Source organism: Alternaria incomplexa (genome assembly GCF_024043165.1).
Source record: "Alternaria incomplexa strain BMP 0042 chromosome Unknown scaffold_1, whole genome shotgun sequence".
NCBI lineage: Eukaryota > Fungi > Ascomycota > Dothideomycetes > Pleosporales > Pleosporaceae > Alternaria > Alternaria incomplexa.
In genome coordinates this window covers 258,687-276,768 of record NW_026249850.1, presented here as the reverse complement: position 1 = coordinate 276,768, position 18,082 = coordinate 258,687, and the positions used below count along the sequence as shown (strand labels likewise).

At 54.1% G+C, this 18,082-nt stretch overlaps 9 protein-coding genes across 9 annotated transcripts; 5 read left to right on the top strand and 4 right to left on the bottom strand.

The window, feature by feature from the left end:
• Positions 1 to 518: 518 nt before the first annotated feature.
• On the top strand, positions 519 to 2,055 carry J4E90_000098 (uncharacterized protein; the record flags this gene model as incomplete). The annotated part of the gene is made up of 3 exons (XM_051429696.1): positions 519 to 839; positions 889 to 1,926; positions 1,975 to 2,055. 3 exons carry the CDS (start codon positions 519 to 521, stop codon positions 2,053 to 2,055), a joined length of 1,440 nt encoding a protein of 479 aa, XP_051295183.1.
• A 763-nt stretch (positions 2,056 to 2,818) lies between these two features.
• Positions 2,819 to 3,679, top strand: J4E90_000097 (uncharacterized protein; the record flags this gene model as incomplete). Its single annotated transcript, XM_051429695.1, has 1 exon — positions 2,819 to 3,679. The coding sequence occupies one exon, from the start codon at positions 2,819 to 2,821 to the stop codon at positions 3,677 to 3,679; it is 861 nt and encodes a 286-aa protein (XP_051295182.1).
• Positions 3,680 to 5,531: 1,852 nt separating this feature from the next.
• J4E90_000096 (uncharacterized protein) lies at positions 5,532 to 7,283 on the bottom strand (the record flags this gene model as incomplete). Its single annotated transcript, XM_051429694.1, has 1 exon — positions 5,532 to 7,283. The coding sequence occupies one exon, from the start codon at positions 7,281 to 7,283 to the stop codon at positions 5,532 to 5,534; it is 1,752 nt and encodes a 583-aa protein (XP_051295181.1).
• Positions 7,284 to 8,363: 1,080 nt separating this feature from the next.
• Positions 8,364 to 9,225, bottom strand: J4E90_000095 (uncharacterized protein; the record flags this gene model as incomplete). The annotated part of the gene is made up of 2 exons (XM_051429693.1): positions 8,364 to 8,887; positions 8,958 to 9,225. The coding sequence occupies 2 exons, from the start codon at positions 9,223 to 9,225 to the stop codon at positions 8,364 to 8,366; spliced, it is 792 nt and encodes a 263-aa protein (XP_051295180.1).
• Positions 9,226 to 9,656: 431 nt separating this feature from the next.
• On the top strand, positions 9,657 to 10,593 carry J4E90_000094 (uncharacterized protein; the record flags this gene model as incomplete). Its single annotated transcript, XM_051429692.1, has 4 exons — positions 9,657 to 10,025; positions 10,077 to 10,186; positions 10,232 to 10,271; positions 10,321 to 10,593. The coding sequence occupies 4 exons, from the start codon at positions 9,657 to 9,659 to the stop codon at positions 10,591 to 10,593; spliced, it is 792 nt and encodes a 263-aa protein (XP_051295179.1).
• A 562-nt stretch (positions 10,594 to 11,155) lies between these two features.
• Positions 11,156 to 12,259, top strand: J4E90_000093 (uncharacterized protein; the record flags this gene model as incomplete). Its single annotated transcript, XM_051429691.1, has 2 exons — positions 11,156 to 11,171; positions 11,232 to 12,259. 2 exons carry the CDS (start codon positions 11,156 to 11,158, stop codon positions 12,257 to 12,259), a joined length of 1,044 nt encoding a protein of 347 aa, XP_051295178.1.
• Positions 12,260 to 12,641: 382 nt separating this feature from the next.
• J4E90_000092 (uncharacterized protein) lies at positions 12,642 to 13,704 on the bottom strand (the record flags this gene model as incomplete). Its single annotated transcript, XM_051429690.1, has 2 exons — positions 12,642 to 13,219; positions 13,269 to 13,704. The coding sequence occupies 2 exons, from the start codon at positions 13,702 to 13,704 to the stop codon at positions 12,642 to 12,644; spliced, it is 1,014 nt and encodes a 337-aa protein (XP_051295177.1).
• Positions 13,705 to 14,105: 401 nt separating this feature from the next.
• J4E90_000091 (uncharacterized protein) lies at positions 14,106 to 16,451 on the top strand (the record flags this gene model as incomplete). The annotated part of the gene is made up of 4 exons (XM_051429689.1): positions 14,106 to 14,148; positions 14,200 to 14,687; positions 14,736 to 15,614; positions 15,663 to 16,451. The coding sequence occupies 4 exons, from the start codon at positions 14,106 to 14,108 to the stop codon at positions 16,449 to 16,451; spliced, it is 2,199 nt and encodes a 732-aa protein (XP_051295176.1).
• A 481-nt stretch (positions 16,452 to 16,932) lies between these two features.
• On the bottom strand, positions 16,933 to 17,816 carry J4E90_000090 (uncharacterized protein; the record flags this gene model as incomplete). Its single annotated transcript, XM_051429688.1, has 2 exons — positions 16,933 to 17,744; positions 17,813 to 17,816. The coding sequence occupies 2 exons, from the start codon at positions 17,814 to 17,816 to the stop codon at positions 16,933 to 16,935; spliced, it is 816 nt and encodes a 271-aa protein (XP_051295175.1).
• Between the last annotated feature and the right edge of the window lie 266 nt (positions 17,817 to 18,082).

Genomic DNA, 18,082 nt, shown 5'->3' with positions numbered 1-18,082 from the left:
GGGTGGTAAAGACAGTAGTAGGGTTTTGACAGCGGCGTGGCTTCCAGAGGGTCTAGGGACAGAGGAACGGCAGGCTTTTGTAGTTTATCAGCCACACTCGATGCGAAGACATCATACTGGCACCGAGCGCGCCTAAAGCCTCCGTTATTGATGCACACAGCTACTCGTGCCCTAGGGCGAAACTACGGACCCGGCACCGGTAGACGACATGGGCTCGCCATACTTTCTCAACGCCGTCACGACACCCAGCGCTGAGGATATGGCCGGTGAGTCGAATCAGGACGTGTCAAAACAGCAGGATGGCCGTGAGGATTGAGTGGAGTGGACCTCTGCGCACTGCCCCTCACAGCGCTGATCCCGGTCGCGCCTGCCCTCTGCTTGGGCGCGCTATCGATAGCAGACTGCCGCTAGCAAACGCACAGAACGCCAAATTTCGTGACAAAGCGGGGAGCAGCACCACGACACGACATTCACCCCCCGTACAAGCACCCGTGCCGTCGCCCGAACGAACACCCAACATGAGTCTGCGCGAGCGTGTCCCGCCGCAGTACCAGAATGGCGACGCTGCCAGGCGTGCGCCGGACGACGACTCGGACGTCGAGGAGGAGGCCATGGCGAACGACTACCGCGAGCAGGTCCAATACGACGGCATGGAGGACCTCGACCGCATGCCCTCGATGAACAGCAACCAGGACATCCACGCGCAACTGCAGGCTGCGGCCACCCCCCTGGAATTCCAGGCCACGCTAGAGACCAAGTTTGCGAGTTACGACAGCTACTGCAACCTCTTCCACTACATCTTGAACTCCGAGGGCCCCGTTGACCTGGAAGTGCCAAACGTAAGGAATACGGAAAAAAGGGGAATATAGCAGGGCTAATTGCGCATAGTACTACTGGGCGTGGGATGTCATCGACGAGTTCATCTACCAGTTCAACAGCTTCTGCAGCTACCGCCAACGAGTCGCCCAGAAGAACGAGAACGAGGAGGAGATTGCGCTCCTGCGCGAGAACCCAAACACATGGGGCTGCTACAGCGTCCTCAACGTCCTGTACTCGCTCATCCAGCGGTCACAGATCAGCGAGCAGCTGGCGGCGATGAAGCGGGGCGAGGACGCGAGTCTGTACGCTGGAGAATACGGCAACAGGCCGCTATACAAGATGCTGGGATACTTCTCCATCATCGGTCTGCTCCGGGTGCACTGCCTGCTCGGAGACTTCAGCCTCGCGCTCAAGACGCTCGACGACATTGAGCTCAACAAGAAGGCCATGTTCGCCCGTGTCATGGCCGCCCACTTCACCACATACTACTACGTCGGATTCTCCTACATGATGATGCGACGATACTCGGATGCCATCCGCATGTTCAGCCACATCCTCGTCTACGTCTCGCGGACAAAGAACTTCCAGAAGAACGCGCAGTACGATTCGATTACCAAGAAGAATGACCAAATGTACGCACTTGTCGCCATCTGCGTAGCCTTCCAGCCCACGAGGCTCGACGACACCATCCACACTGCTCTGAGGGAGAAGTACGGCGAGCAGTTCAACAGGCTGCAGCGCGGCGGCCCTGAGTCCCTTCCTCTCTTTGAGGAGCTCTTCCGCACTGCCTGCCCCAAGTTCATCAGCCCCACACCTCCCGACTTCGACAACCCAGAGGTCAACATTGACCCTGTTGAGCACCACCTCCGCATCTTCATGGACGAGGTCAAGAACAACATGATGTCGCCCACCGTCAAGAGCTACCTCAAGCTCTACACAACCATGGACCTCAAGAAGCTCGCTGGATTCTTGGAGGTTGAGCCAGAGAAGCTCAGGTGCTGGTTGCTCGTCAACAAGCAGAGGAGCAGGCAAATAAGGTGGGCCGAGGGTGGTCTGTTGGATGGTGATATCATCCAGGCCAGCGACCTCGACTATGCTATGGAGGGTGTAAGTACAACACATCTGGAACGAGAGACATCTGCTAACGATTATCAGGACCTCATCCACGTTTCAGAGGCAAAGGTCGGCAGGAGGCTCGTAGACTGGTACCTCCGCAACTTGGCCAGGACGTACTAGAGGATCACGAGTGTTTTCTGAGAGCGACTATTCACATTCGGGGCCCACACAATAGAGCATTGCGCTTGGAGTTGGAGGATTTCATGGGTATCCAAAAGCGTGTTTGCAAAATCTAAAGATACGCTTAGGCATGGGGAAGGCGAAGATAGGGTCCAGGTCGCGATCTTCCACGACTGGACACCGCCCGCCGTGCGCGACGAGCGGGCCGGAGGATGGACAGGATGAGCGAACGAGCAATGAGTTGAAGAATACCAAACAAACTTGCAGATTTCAAATACGTATCAATAAGTGGACGCGACGTGGATGTGTGAATGTTTGTAGCTTCAGCTTGACATCGTCACATCGTGTGGGGAAACAAGGGTTCAGCCTTCGTAGCAGACTGGTAGATGCTAGCGCATTGAGTGGACATGGCTGCTCTGCCGTAATCTTCGCTTCTGTCCGACCAACACCATCCAAACGATGATTGACAAGCAATTCCGGTTAAAGCGCATCGTTCGGAGCAAGCACGTCCGGAATGATCATGGCGCGATGAAGTGAATGTCCCTGCCCCTCTCGGTCGCTCGTGCGCTCCGCTGATGCACTTTCCTCCCATCCAAGTACTCGGAACCACCACAACAACGACCAGTAATTGAGATCAGTCTCGCCTCCACGACTGGTCACCAGCTGCTTCTTCGATAAACATTCCAAGACAGAGCGTCTCCTACGGGTCATCAACGCCTCCACGCCCACCACACCCAGCGCGACTCGCACCCAGACAAGCACGATGGCTCCGGATCTGAACAAGGTGCCAACCAACACAGGCAACACTTCGAGCACGCAGCCAGCTTCAGGCTCCTTGTCACGCCAGACATCGTCACGTCAGGCATCGACACCGGGCTCTAGGCGAGCATCGCAGATGGGCCCCCCGCCGCTGCCTCTCGCATCGCCTGGCGGTACCTTACCACCGCCCCAGTCAGCATCACATCATGTACATGGCTTTCCGCCTCTCAGCCCCAGCGCGAGCGGCTACGTCCAGGCGAGCGTCGACTCAGCAGGCGTTCCGATGAGACACCCGCGCCCTATGACACAAGCAGAGCTGCACCTTGAGCTCGAGAAGGAGCAAGAAGCAGTCGTCAACCGTCTGACGCGAGAACTCTCGGCTCTGCGCGCACACTCTGCGTCTGTAGCCTCCAACACGTCCATGTCCAGCGCCGCCGACTCCTCCGTTGCACACGCTGAAGCTCCCACCGGACCTATGCATCCCACATCCTCGCGCCGCCACCGCAGCTCCTCGAGCGTCTCCCGCAGCGGCCTACCACCAGGCCACGTTCCACACCGTTACTCCATCTCCTCCCAGCCTGCGGCGAGCGATGCTGCCCAGCGCGACCACCGCAGCTCGAGCGTCGTCAGCACCCCACGCTACGAAGAGGTGGCACAACACAAGGCGGAGCTGGAGGAGGTCAAAAAGGAAAACGAGGCCTTGAAACAGCGCATCCGTGATCTGGAGCGCATGATCAGGGGCGGCAATGACGCCGCTGACGGTCAGAGGGGTCGGAGGGGTGCACCGCAGTCGCAGAGCAGCGGGGTTGGCAATGCTTCTGATACTGTGCAAGCACCTGCTAATGAGACAGCAGGGGTCCCCTAATAAAGCTGTGAATAGGGTGAAGGAGATGTGTTCGTAGGGTATCAGTGAGAAGGAGTGTTGGTAGCGCAGGCCAGGCTCACGTTGCATGTGCGACGGAATGGAACAGGGTTGTTTCCGCCATATCTTTACTTGTCGACATGGAGTTTGAGCGATCAGGCATGGTATGCTATGCCATTCGGCATCCATACGGGCGGACATTTTATTCTAATTCAACCATTCTCATCGATCAGTCAATCAATCAATCAATCAATCAATCAATCAATCAATCAATCAATCAAGCTAAACAAAAGACTACTTTTGACGCGATCGCAAAGATAACAACCCCGAATCTCCTTTACTCCGCCCATTACCATCCTTATCACAAACTTTGCTTCTTTCCCCCCAACACGGCCATGACGGGATGTCCGTAGATCCATCCAGGGCTAGACACTAACGCCGCTGATCCTCACGATATGCACCTAACGGAACAGCATCCCAGCGTCGATCTAGTTGTCCCCCTTCTGACGGCAGATCAGCAGCGCGGGATGTGTGCATGTGAAGAGGGGGCAGGCGTGATATACGTAAGTGCGGGATACATTTGTGGCGTGATTTTGCGAGAGGTTGGGTGTGTTTAATGCCTCGTTTGTTGTGACGTGACGTGATGTGATGTGGTAGAAGGGACGAGGCGCCACGGCACGGGCGTGGGCATGGGGGCGTGAAAGGTAAGCAGATAAGCAAGTAAGAGTGAGAGTAAGGCGCCCGCGATACGTCATTTGTTTGAAGGTGGAACAGAACAGCTTTCAGCCTTTAATGGGGGCGGGACTGCATCGGTCGGGGTATTTCGGGGTCGGGATATATACTGAGAGTGTGGAGCATTCAACTTTCGACTGCGTTTCGAGGTTGATTTATTGAGTTTACGGATTCTGAGATATTGCATATATATCATTGCGCGAGGCTGCTGTTACTACTACCAGGTACGATTTAACTTGTATCCAATATCCAGACCGATCATGTTTGTTAAGAAATCAGGAACAGAACACCTACTCTCAGAGCCGTCGTACAATATGAATTGGCTATTCAATCTACGCGATAAATTAACTGGTAGTTTCGAGAAGAGGCGGAGGAGTAGCCAACACGTTGATTCCGGAAGCGATGGTATGTACATGGATAACATATCTCGGCCGATGTAATAACTAAACTTGGAGAGTTATGTATCGACATGCTAACAGCATACTCAGCTTCCCCATCGAACGCACCAACAACAACAACGGCGCATAATCCCTTGTCCCACCGTCGTGCATCCGCCTCCCCTCCCCCACCCACATCCTCCAACCCCTCCACCATATCCTCCGCACCACAACGGCCACCCCTCCCACATATACCCACCGACATCATCACGGCAACGGAGAAAGGCATGATAGGCGCCCCCTTCTGCAGCATACCGAGTGACTCGTCCACGACGTCGAGCCAGGGTCATGAGTCTGAAGCTCTAGATATGGTCAGAGAGGGGACATTGCTGACGAGGGCGGAGGAGGCGTGTGGTGGGGAGGGGAGGAAGAGTAGTCGGGTCGGTGGAGATAGGGAGGGTGGGAGGTGTGTTATGTTTAAGGGGGTTGATGTTTAGCTATACGGAGAGATGTGAGGTAGGCGTTCTGGTTCGAGGCGTACACACGGGAACTGGATCTTTGAGGGGGATGGCTGTACGATAACGTGGAGGTCTTGATTCAGAGACAAGTTCCCTGTCTTGGTTTTACGAATGGAAGAAAGATAACTTCCTCCCTCTTTCTGTCTTTCTCGTAGCTCGCCGAATTCATAAACATCTTGAAGAGCGCAAACGTAATAACAATGCCATCACAATCCTCTAAGTCTATCTTTAAACCCTCCTACTACCAGTCATCTTCCTATTCTCACTATGCCGCTTCGCCTTCAACGCATCCCGTCTCCTCTTCTTCCACGCGCGATTCAAATCACCCCGATTCTCCCAGAACCACTTTTTAAACTCGCTCTCTGGCTTCTCTTCTTTACCACCAGCAGCCGCTGCATTCTCTTCCTCGTCCTCTTCGTCTTCTTCCGCGACCTCAGCTAGCTTGGCTTTGGCATTTGCGCGCGTATTCTGAGATAGGCGTTGCTCGGCGAGGGAGTCAACGTCGCCCATGTCCTCGTCGTCGTCGGCTTCTTGGCTATTCTTGCGCCAGTCGAAGGAGAAGCGGCGGCCGAGGCCGGCGGTGTCGGGGGTTGGTGCCGCGCTGCGGAGGCCGCGCCATTCAATGTCTCGTTGAGTGAAGGGGGTAGTGGGGGCCTCGTCGATGGGCTGGCCGCGCTCGCCGTCGACTTCCATCGTGTCTTCGTTGTTGTCGAAGAAGCTGAAGGATGTGTCGATTGGAGTGAGCTTCTTGGTGGGAGTTGAGGTTGCGCCATCTGCGGGCTTTGCGCGTTTGAAAAGCGCTTCGAGGGGGTGAACCTCTTTCTCGGACGATGTAGTTGGTTGGACCTCGGGCGTTTTCCGACTTTCGATAGGTCGAGCGGGAGAAGATGCAGATGATTCGGCTTCTGATTCTGACTCTGACTCGGAGTCGGAAGAGTCCTCATCTTCAGAAGAAGACGAAACTACTGATGAATCGTCGTCCTCGGACTTAGAATCAGATGGCGGAGGAGTAGCTTTCTTCTTGTTCTTCTTATCCTTCGTAGTCGCAGGCGTGGAGGATTTGCCTGTTCCGTCGATCCAGGCTCTTTGAGCCTCTGAGGGCGCGTCTACCAGCTCCAGAGCTCGCCTGGCCTTGGCCTTGCCAGTCTCAGGCTCAACAACGACACCGTCCTCGTCAACCCAGCCCTGACCATTGACGTAGTCGACTGCAGGCTTCGTTGACAGGGCGACCTGTGGCTGCTTCAGGAAGCTGGGAGTCTTGATGTTCTTCTCGAACTCGTGAACCACCACCTCATTTATCTTCGACTTGTTCTTTTCCTTTTTCTCCTTCTTCACCTTCTTCTCGTCCTTGTGCGCAACTTCGGTCGCAGCCACGGGTGTCAGCTTCGCCTTGAAGAGCAGCTCAGCATCCTTGGTGTACTTGGAAGGTTTCCGCTCCTTCTTCTCGTCCTTGCCACGCTTGTCCTTTTTGTCTTTCTTATCCTTCTTGTCCTTCCTGTCCTTCTTCGACGGCTCAGTCCAACCGCGCTTGACTTTCCTGTCGTCTGGCAGCTCTACACCTTCCAGCACGCCCTGCTCCCTCTTCTTCTTCTCTTTCTTCTCCTTCTTTTCTTTTTTCTCCTTCTTCGCGCGCTTCGAGGGGCGTTCGGTATCCGCCACCTCCTTCGCCGCGTCAGCCTCTGCCAGAGCTTTGCGCTTCTCAGGTTTCGCCATCTCTATCCGCACTTTTGCGCCTCTCAGGATTGTGCCGTTGAGCTTCTTCTTGATCTTTTGAGCTTCGGGTTCGGGTAGCTCTACGTAGCCGAAACCTTTCTCGGGGAAGGTCGCGACGGTATGGTACGAGATATTCTGCGCAGAGGGGAGGACAGACGGCGCGACGTAGACCTTGAGCAGGTCGGGGCGGAAAGGCGTAATGTGCAGGCGGACGACCTTGCTTTCGGGTTGCGCTTCGGAAGGGTTAGGCGCTTGTGCTGCTGGCATTGGGTCGCAGGTTCGCGCGCGTGCGACAGGTGGAGATGACTGTGCGCAAAGACTCCAGGGCGTCTAGAGCAAATAATACGGGCTACGAACTTGAGCGACGCCTGTAAGCGTCGTGTAGAGGTGTCGGGGCCGGAGGGGAAAGGAAAATGCTTAGCGCGGCAAGGGACCCAGCTGTCTGGTCTTAGCGTGTATGCGGGCGGAGGTTTGGAGCTCCACTGTGACCATTATCATGTTCCTCGCGCGATAGACGTCTAGAACCACATCAGATTGACATCTTGTTGGCACTGCAATTGATCCGTCGCTTGTACAGATTCAACACAATATCTATCCTTGTCGCCACCACGATGCGGAAACCGCCATACCTCCTCTTCCTTCTCCTTACTTTTCTATCATCTCTCTCCCTGTCCCTTGCAGCCTGTACGTTACCCTTTTCTTCGTATTCAGGCACTTATTGACATCTCATAGCGCGTACGTCGTTCTGCAAATGTACCTGCAAAGGCAATAGTACCATCATAGCCCTCGACGCGCCCAGCACGAAGAAGCCCGCCGCCCTCGAATTGAACCCCCGCGCCTCCAAAAAGACATGTAACGATTGCACCCGCCAATTCTGCCTAGGTTATGGCGTCTGCGCAGGAGAGAAAGAGGAGAACGTGCTTACAACATGCTTCCAGAGAGATTCTGCCAAAGACCAGGCAGTTGTGTTTGTCTTCATTGGAGCGACGGTGGGGCTCTTGGGGTGGGCGGCATTGCGGCCTTATGTTGAGGGATGGAGAGAGGTACGTGTAGATGAGCGAGGCCGACTTGGTCGGAAACTGACTGGAAACAGCGTGCACGAGAACGGCGAAGCTATATACCAGTGGCTGGTCAAGGGAATTAGCGAGTTGCAAGACTGGAAATCGTTTGAAAATGCATTGAATGTACAATATGGACACGAAGCGAAGATACCCGAGATGATCGTTGACTCCTTCATAACTGCTGAAGAACTCCATCATGCATACATCTAATGTGACAGCAATGTACAAGGCTGAGGTCGTATATAGTACACTGAAGCGTCTGGCTTCACTCTCCGCTGTCCTTCTTCTACTCTTTCTTCGATCCACCCTTCATGAATCCAAACCATCCCTTGCCCGTCTCCTCCACCTTGTGCACTGCCTTCTCTGCTGTATTGTCGAGCGGGCCTCCGACTACTGGTGTCGATGATGTGAAAGTGGATGTTGTGTCGTTCGCCCTGGCCTCTTGTACCGCAGCAGCGATACCTAGGTTTGAGTTGCCTTGGGATTCTTGCCGCTTGATCTCCTCCACCGCCAGCTTTCTCTGCTCTGCGATTGCTTGGTCCTCCTTCCAGTCGCCGTGCAGCCACCACAGCAGCTTGGAGGGCGCCTTTCGCTCTGCCTTCTTCCTCTCCATTGCTTCTTGCTCCTCGGCGATACCTGTGACAAGAGCGGCTTGTGCGGGTGAGGCTGTTCCTGCTGCGACAGCATTGCGGGCGGCTTCGAGGATCCTGGCCTGGACTCGTTCCTCTTCGGCGAAGTAGATTGCTCGTTTCCGTCGGTTGTAGACGATCATGTCGCCTATTGAGAAGACTGCGAGGACACCGACGCAACCTATTCAGACAGTTAGCATCATTCCTACCCAGTGACCGGTTCAGCCATTGGCCACTTGGTGCCCACATACCTGTTGCAAATATCAAGCCATAGACGGTAAACCTATGCGCCGCATCCGCCGCCATTCTGCCGTACAAGTACATGTAATCCCACCTCGTCACCTGCGCCATTTTTGCCCTGTTCGCTGCCTCTCGTAACCGCTTGACCTTCTGCTGTGGCGTTTCGTTTTTTGGTGCGGGATCCGCGAATTGCAGCGTCGTTGCCCGCCCGCCAGGTCTTGTGTGCGCCCATACTCCGGTGGCTGTAAACCGCGTTGACTCTTTCGGTGATTTCGACATGTTGGGCGGAAGTGGGAAGAGCGCTCGGAGGGGAAGTGTTGTGGGCGGAAGATGTCGTGAAGATGGCGGAGCGGGAGAACGAATGATTCGATGATTTCCAAAAGTCGAGATGGACTAGGGTTCGATGCGGAGATTTCCGCCCATCTGCCCGCTAACGTACATCGTCAACCATAACGCTGAACTACTTATCGTATCTTCTTCGTGTGCGGATCGGGAGCTCGCTGATACGTTGATTCGAGAGGGCAGCAAAATTCAGTATGAGCAGTGCAGGCCAAAGATTGCTTCTTTCCTTGCAATGTCCTTGATCTGAGCGCAAACACACGCCATGATCCAACGTGCCCGCCTTCAATTCACACCACTTTTCCGACATCTTAGCATTGGAGAGTCTCCTTAACACCATCAAATAGTGCAGTCGCGCTGTTGTCGTAGATATGGCGGAAAACGTCAATCAGAACCTGGATCTAGCACAAATTTTGGCTACGCTTGCGAACCTGCCCAAACCGGAAGCTCAGCCAATTCAAGATCAACAACAGCCATACGAGCCCTACCAAAGTCACCAGGGGTACCCGGAACCTCAACAGGCATATCCAAATCAGCAAAGTGCTCCGTATCAACAATCAGCTGACCCTCGTCTGGCTGGTCGCGCGCCTCCTCAACATCGACAACCACCTCCCATACCACAAGACAGGGTTTCTTCTCCGTTCATCGATCCTTCTACCATCACGGAATGGAAACAAGGTCTCCGCTGTGTGAGCAAGATAGCTTCCCAGAACCCAGACTTTGCTCCTGCAGTTCGCAAAGTAAGCCAGACCATCATGTGACCTCATGCGCAATGCTTACAAATTGCTCAGTTGATGAAAGATCAAGAGTCAAATGTCAAGTCTTGGGAGGCTGGACGCAAGAATCTGATTGATGAACACAAGTTCAAGCGGGAGAACGAACGGACTCATCGAGCTGCGCTGTACGTTACAAGATCTTTCTCATGATACATGACTGACTTTCACAGGTCATTACCAGGTCTCTTGGAAAACACACCGGCGCTTCGTGTATGTTCTAATACGTTTGTATCGGTTTTTGAATACTAACGCGGCACAGACACCAGAGCGTGAGAAAGAGGAACTAGATCAATATGACGCCAAGGTATACCGAGCTTCCAAAGCTATGGTCGACTCACAAACATCATCACTCAAAGTCTTGGGTGTTCCATTCTTTGGTGTAAAGCCACATCTGGTAGTTGGCTCTAGCTACGACCCGACGGAAGTCACCGACTCGCAGCCGACGCCGGCGGGCGGTAAGATATCAAAAGAGCAGCTTCTCGAATTACAGCGGAAGATGCTGAACCACTTAATGGAGCTGTACGGGGACTGAGGAGACCTCTTTACAAAACGGAAATACTTCGTTGCCACAGAACGATCTGTATCCTGTTAGTGCTGATGGTGGGTGGTTGCCAGGCTTCGGACTTAGCTTTGTGATCCTAGACCAAAATGTTCTGTTCCCTCACCGTATCCGTTCATTCACCGCCCCCAACAGCCTCTAGCTGTAAACGCCTCTATAAAGCGACATCGGTTCACGAAAATGACGTCACTTGCGCGATCCCACCAGCAGCAGTGGAGAGCAGAGCAAGCGCAAGTGCAAACGCACATCAATTTCCCATTCACTCGTCCCAGTAATTGCCCTCGACGCTATTGGCTGCTCAAGGGCCAATGGAGCTAGTGCCGTTGACCGCAATCGCTCTCATAACAACAAAACATTTACCTCTTTTACAATCATCAGCTTCCACTCACCTCACCACGCTCGTTGAAGTATTTGATCCATTCCACATTCTTTTCGCTACTCACACTCGCTACTTCCCTCTACCCACTTCAACCCCAGTCGCTCCTTCCGATACAACCGTTCACACTCCAAGATGAACACTGTACGCGCACTCACCATGGTCGCAGTTGCTGGTAAATAGTCTCCAACCAGCGCACTTACCCACTATATCATTCTTGCTAACGTAAATGTAGCAGGCGCTGCCGCGGAGTCTGCCCAATGGAGTCCCGCTATCAACCACGTTCTCGCTCATGCTGTAGCTGCACGTGACGACAACTGCGCCGAGCTCCCAAAGCTCTGCACAGACGCGGTAATGCTACGTGGCTATGAGACGACTCTGACCTACCTGTGTCCCGAGAAGACCGAAGGCCCGTCGATTGTCACCGTCACTACCACCAGGACAACCACTGTGACGGCAGACCAGAGCCTGACCTCTAGCGTTGCTCCCGCTCCCGCTCCTACCTCGAATGTCGGTGCTGCTCCTTCGGTACAGCCTATCCCCCACAAACCCGTCTCAGCCACTTCGGACGTTGGAGGTCCTCCCGCAGAGGAGCCCACTACCACCGTGATCATCCAGTCAACCGTCCAAGTTACCATCATTAGATCAGTCACCAAGGTCGCTCCCAGCTCTACGTCGTCATCTCTTCCTCCCCCGTCCATCACTTGGTCTTTCACCGCGGTCCGCCCTACCGATGTCAAATCCTCCTATGTCTCGAGCGGATCGTCGTCGGCGTCTCGCATTGAGCTACCTTCGATAGTGTCGTCCGTCGGTCCGCGACCATCTAGCACGAGCAAATCGTTTGGACTGTTCCCTAGCCATACTGTTAGCAGCTCGTCTTCAGTGGCTTCCACGTCTTGGTCACCTTCGACGTCTTCGGCGGCTTCCTCGTCTGCGTTAGATTCCACATCTTCAGCTGCTTCCTCGTCTTCGATGGCGAGTTTACCGTCGGGTGGTCATCATGCTCCACCTTTCGCGAACGGTACCGCTATCAGCTACACCCCCGGCATCTTCCCCACGCTGAACGCGAGGGACGAAGAGTCCACGATGACTGTTACCTCCACGGTCACCCGCCATGCCTCTGACCATGCCTCGGGCACTACCCATGCCTCAGACACCACAACTGCTGCGGCCACTGAGACTAAGAAGGGTCAGGCTGGAGATAATAGGGCCTCGTTCATTGCCTTGTTCTTCGGCGTACTGGCTGCTACCTGGCTTATCTAGGGAAGCGTAGCTACTCCTCTTGGATAACGGCATGGTACTGTAAGAAATGGAAGTTCTGGATAACATGTGCCATGGTGTTACGATGGGATGTGTGAGACGTTTTCACGAATGACACGATATGTACAAAGTCATGACGACATGTCAACATAGGGAGAAACTGAACCCTATGGAGCCTGCATTACCAAAAAGTCTTTCTAGTTTACTTACTGTATCTGAGTGTAGTCTGCAGACCTGTTCAGAATCTTCTTGCATGAAGTGGCGAAGTGACGGCCCTCTGAAGCATATAGAGATGTCACAGGGAAATGAATACTTGATTATATGAATACTTCTTGATTTACAAGTGACATGGACCAGCATGGGCTCGGCGATGGCTGCAGCGACTTCAAACAGCGAGCTCTCCAGCAGCTTGCACAAGGAAATGATCAAGCCGTAGAGTAACCTGCTCCAACGTGGGAGTATCTTCTCCGACTACCTGCTGTGCGCCGATAGAAATAAGCCACGGGCGATTGCGTGCCTCCGACTCCAAATCATCGAGCTCTTCTAAAGCTTCAATGAATTCTGCTCTCTTCAGTTCGAAGGCTTCGCCGTCAAATGCCCCTGAACCCCATCCACAATCGAGGTAGATCTTTTGCCACGCTCTTACTCGATTAATATACCGTCGCAACCAGTCAGCACCATCTGGGCCGTTCTGTTGCCTCAAATGCTGGATCGCGGCAGTTGTGTCAGTAGGAAGACGAATGCCTCCCGGAAAAAGATTCTGCATGATAATGGGATCCTCCAAGATCTTGCGCGCGGGTGGATGGGAAGGATCGTCATCCTCTCGGGGATCGTAATACGGAACCCATTCCAGGCTTTGGAACTTTGCAATAATCTCATCAAGCACGGTCTCAGCTGGGCGTCTAGATGCTTTCTCCCATTCGTTGCGGTCAGGTCCAACTGAAGACCACTCAATTATCGATTCTGTATTCGGTGAACGTTCAATCTATCTGCTTGCAAGTAATTGACATACGGTCCTGTGTATCATAGATCAAGTCAGTACCGTAATGCCCGCTGTACGTATCACCGCTTGTCAACCTCAGCATATGAGGTGGCAGCAGCTTGGTATTCTCGTCATGGTACCTTTCACCCCACCGCAAATCCTCGACGAAATCCGTGTCACCGGAGTCGGCGAAGTATGTCACGGCTTTTGAGCGCGGGGTCAGTTCGACCCCGAACCACTGCCACCCTTCGACGTTTTCGCTGCGCATTGCAGGGATTAATCTAATCAACTGAATGACCTTAGAATTCAGGCCTATCTTCTCGAAGATGGAAGTTGCGACGGTCTCGGAAGAGTGAGGTGGGCGAATGATATCAGATGGAGATATGTAGCGCATCGTGACGAAGAGATCGAGAAGCTTCGTCAGGCGGGAGATGAAGCCCGCGTGCTTCTCAGCGATCGCCTCCATTGCCGCGAGTGTTGTGGGAATGATGACGAGCTGGTGGAAGTGATGGATGGTTCTAAGGGCCAGGGGTCGTGCGCGTACCTAGGTAGCTTCGCGATCCAATCACCAGACGCGCGACCGCGACGAACAACCTCAGGCTAGCCTTCACCACCACTCAGACGAGCGGCATCGCCAACGAACCTCTCCCAAGACTGCTACACCCACGGTCGACTTCCGCTATTGCACGGCTCTAACACGACTCTTCCAGCATACATCGGTGTGCGCGCACCAGAGCCATCCCGCCGACACGACGGCATTGATCGCCTTCGAGATTCGGACACCGCCTACGCTCACGTAACCCTGCGAAGGCTACCTCGACTTCACGACCCTCTCAATCGCCAGCCACACCTGAACAAATTGCCAAGATGGTTGGAAAGAAATCGGGGAGAGCCCAATTGAGGGAAGAGGGTACGGCATCGGGACATCACAGCGCAAACATGGCAACTAACAAGCCTGCAGGTTTAGAGCGAACGGACAACAACATGGACCTCACGACATGGCCCCAGGTCGGCATGATCAACCAAAAGAACTACTACACCGAGTTCCTCAAGCGCGACGAACAGTTCCTCGCCGTACGATACCCCAAGGATGAAGAGAGGGCGCGCATAGTACAGGAAGCCAGGGATAAGGATCGCGCACGCGCATTGGGTGTACCAGCAACGGAAGGAGCGACACCACAGGTTGCGGACGAGACAATGGAAGATGCCGAGGTCTCCTTCGCATCAAGAACCGACATCTCCAAGCTCATTGTGATACATCCTGGCAGCCAGAACTTGAGGATAGGCCTTGGTTCGGACGCGCTGCCGAAGACTGTGCCTATGGTCATCGCGCGCAAATGGAAGGAGAGTGAGGACGAGGAGGATGAGGGAGAGCCTAGCCCCAAGCGAATGAAGGTCGAAGGCGCCGTGCCGGCGGATGCCCTGCCTGAGAAGTGGTTTGGAGAGGATGTGAGTATTCCAATTCTAGTCCCACGGGTGGTGCTAACTTGCGACCAGTTTGCCGATCAGTACATGGCCATGTCATCCGAACTTAGGACGAGGATGCGATCCAACAAGCGACGAGTGCTACCCAACTCGAAAGACCTCGTAATCAACTTCAACCGAAAATCACCCCCAGACATCATCTCCGAACACAATGACATCAACCGCATCGAGTGGACAGAACTGCCTGCAGATCCCAAGAAGGCACCGGACTTCTTCACTGGGCACGACGCGCTGCGGATACCCGAGAGATCCAACCCACGATACAAGCTGTTCTGGCCGATACGGAACGGCACGTTCAATGAGAAGGACTATCGCGACCGTAATCAGATCTACCATGATCTCTCCAAGATATTAGAAGAGGCTTTCCGGAATCAACTTGGTATTACCAGGTTAAAAGACCTGGTCAACTACAAGTGCGTCTTTATCATACCAGACCTCTACGAGCGACAATACGTCACAATGATATTGGACATCCTCATGCGGGATCTTGGCCTTGGAAAGGTCTGCCTGCAGCAAGAGTCGCTTTCGGCTACATTCGGTGCTGGCTACGGTGTTGCCTGCGTAGTCGATATCGGTGCTCAGAAGACATCAATCTGTTGCGTTGACGAGGGCCTTTGTGCCGAGGAGTCCCGTGTCAATCTCAAGATGGGCGGAGCTGATGTGACGGAAACGTTCATCAAGATGATGCTCTACGGTCATTTCCCGTATGCCGACATGAACCTGAAGCGGAGATACGACTTCCTGCTTGCCGAGGAGCTGAAGCAGAAGTTCTGCTCTATGGATGAAGGCTCGGTCACGGTACAAACGTGGGACTTCCACCTTCGCGCTTCGGGCCAAGACACGCGGAAGTACACTTTCAAGACGTACGACGAGACTATGCTTTCTGTCATGGTGAGTAACTCAACAATTGTGTAAGATGGACCTTGCTAACAAATTTAGGGTTTCTTCAAGCCTTCAATCTTCGAGAATGCCCGGAAACTAGAGAACAGGAGGAAGGTCGTGCCACGCTCCGTCGATCTCTACGACGGCTCACCCAACGACCCCATCTCGCAAGCACAAATCGCCATCATCGAAGCCGCAGCTGGCAAACCCGTGGTGCCCACCATCAACGGCGCGTCAGAAGCCGTAAATAACACAGCACCCGCCTCAACCCCCCAACGCCCCCAGCCAAACCCCTTCAACCTGCTCGGCCGCCTCAACGACAACGAAGGCACACCCCGCTCCTCCGTAGCAGGCTCACCCGGCCCCGAAGGCAGCAACACGCCGAACCCCGACCGCGACACCCCCATGGGCGACACAGACGGCGCCCCCCTCCTCTTCCGCGACCCGATCCACGAAAAGACCAAGCTAGCCGAAGCCCGCGACGCCATCCTCCCCATCCACTCCCTCGACGCCGCGATCCTAGAATCCCTCTCCCACGGCGCCCGCGGCGACGACCGCAAGCTCCGCGACTTCTTCGGCGGCATCATGCTCGTTGGCGGGGCTTCCAAAACACCCGGTCTACGCGAGTTCCTCGAGATGAGACTCCGTGAGTTGCGTCCTGGGTATGGTAAAGAGATTCTTGTGGGGCCGCCGCCAAGGGACTTTGATCCTCAGGTTGTGGCGTGGAAGGGGGGGAGTGTGTTTGGGCGGTTGAGCGGGCATGGCAATGATGGCTGGATTAGTCGGTATGAGTATGATATGTTGGGGGCGAGGCTGTTGAATAATAAGTGCATGTTTGCTTGGTAGGATGGAGTGAATAGGGATGCTGTTGATAGGTCTCGCAAGGAAGGTCGAGATGCTTGATCTGTTGGAGGGTGGGTGTTTAGATGGGTGGGTTATTGGGTATTGTTAGAGTGTCATGGGGTTGATGTGGGATGGTGAGAGTAGATATTGGTCAAGGGCGCATCCTGTTGGGTTCAACGAGGGTTGTATTTCTTGTCGAATCACCATGTGTTATGAATACTGCTTTCTCAATAGTCTCCTTATGGCCATGTTCCCCAAGTCACTGCAGCGATGTTCTTGATTACATGGATGTAGCTTGTGGGTCGTGATTGTATTTCGTCTCATTTCGCATACATTAATTAGTAACAACAGATGAGAGTCAGACTGCTTCGCCGTGTGACTGTCACATTCTGCTCCTGTAAATGCGCCGGCATAGCCGTGGCACCATCTTGCGTATGCATCGCACACACTCCCGAAAACCCTCTTACGTGTGGAAGCCACCAGCTTACAATAAGACATCGGCAGGCTCGCAGACCTTCTTGTGAATCTTCCAGTGCTTCTTCTGACACTCAGTGGAGCAATACTTGCGGTTCTTGCACTTGGCACAAGCAAGCAGGGCGTCACCTCCAGCTTTAGCCTTGACGCCACATCCGCCGCACAGGTCCGGCTTGTTGAACTGCTCGCGGAGCTCCTTGACGACAAGCGAAGTTGATGAATCTGTCATGCCAGTGCTGAAGAGACCTCCTGGGCCAGGAACATTCATCATCTGAAAACCCATTCCGTTGTCGGGCTCAGAGGGTCTAGCGTTGGCCTCTTCGGTGATGCTCTTGGATTCGAAGTCGTAAGGAACTCCGTTCTTGTAGCCGTTCGGACCGAAAAGCGCCTTCTTCATCTGGCCCTGCGCAGCAGGCATGAGACCACCTTCAGTGTAGACCTTCTTGAGCATGGTGATGTAGGCAGCGGGGAGCTTGCATCCGAGAGTCATGGCACAAGCACCGAGAAGGACGTAGACGTAGGTGGGATCCGGTCCCCAGTTTCCGAACCACTTCTCCTTGAGGCCGACAGGACCAGCGAGCATCTTCGCCTCCTTCGTAGCGATCATGTCGACGAGGATACCGGAGTCGAGGTGATTGCGGATGAGTTTGGGGTGAGAGCAGTAGGGGGCGTAGGTGCTGTATGCACAGCAGCGTCCTGCTTCTTCCTCAGACTTGCCTTGAGCTCGAGTCCTGGCCTGAGCGGCTTCCATGAGTGGAAAGAGACCGGCTTCAGTATCGAGAGCTTCGACGATTTCGAAGTCGTGGTCTGACTGGAAGAGACCTGGCATGGTGTTAGTCGATGAGGTATTTGGTTGAAGTATGCTTGTCAATTACAGTATCCCCAGGCACCCATCTTGAAGGATCGATGCTTGTAGTAGTTGCGTACAGAGAATTGAAGCTGTGCGGTTGATAGAAGCAAGCAGTCAAGGTGGACTACTGGAGAGAACTGTTGACTGGGCTGACTTTTGCTGCGGGAGGTGAGTGAGGAAGTGAAGACGAGAGAACGCGACATGAGATCAGAAGAGGGTACGCGTTTCGTCACACGTCATATGGGAAACCAGGCTGCAATGTTGGCTGTCGAGGAAAGAGCGACGACGCGTGATCCCGTGACCCAGGCGC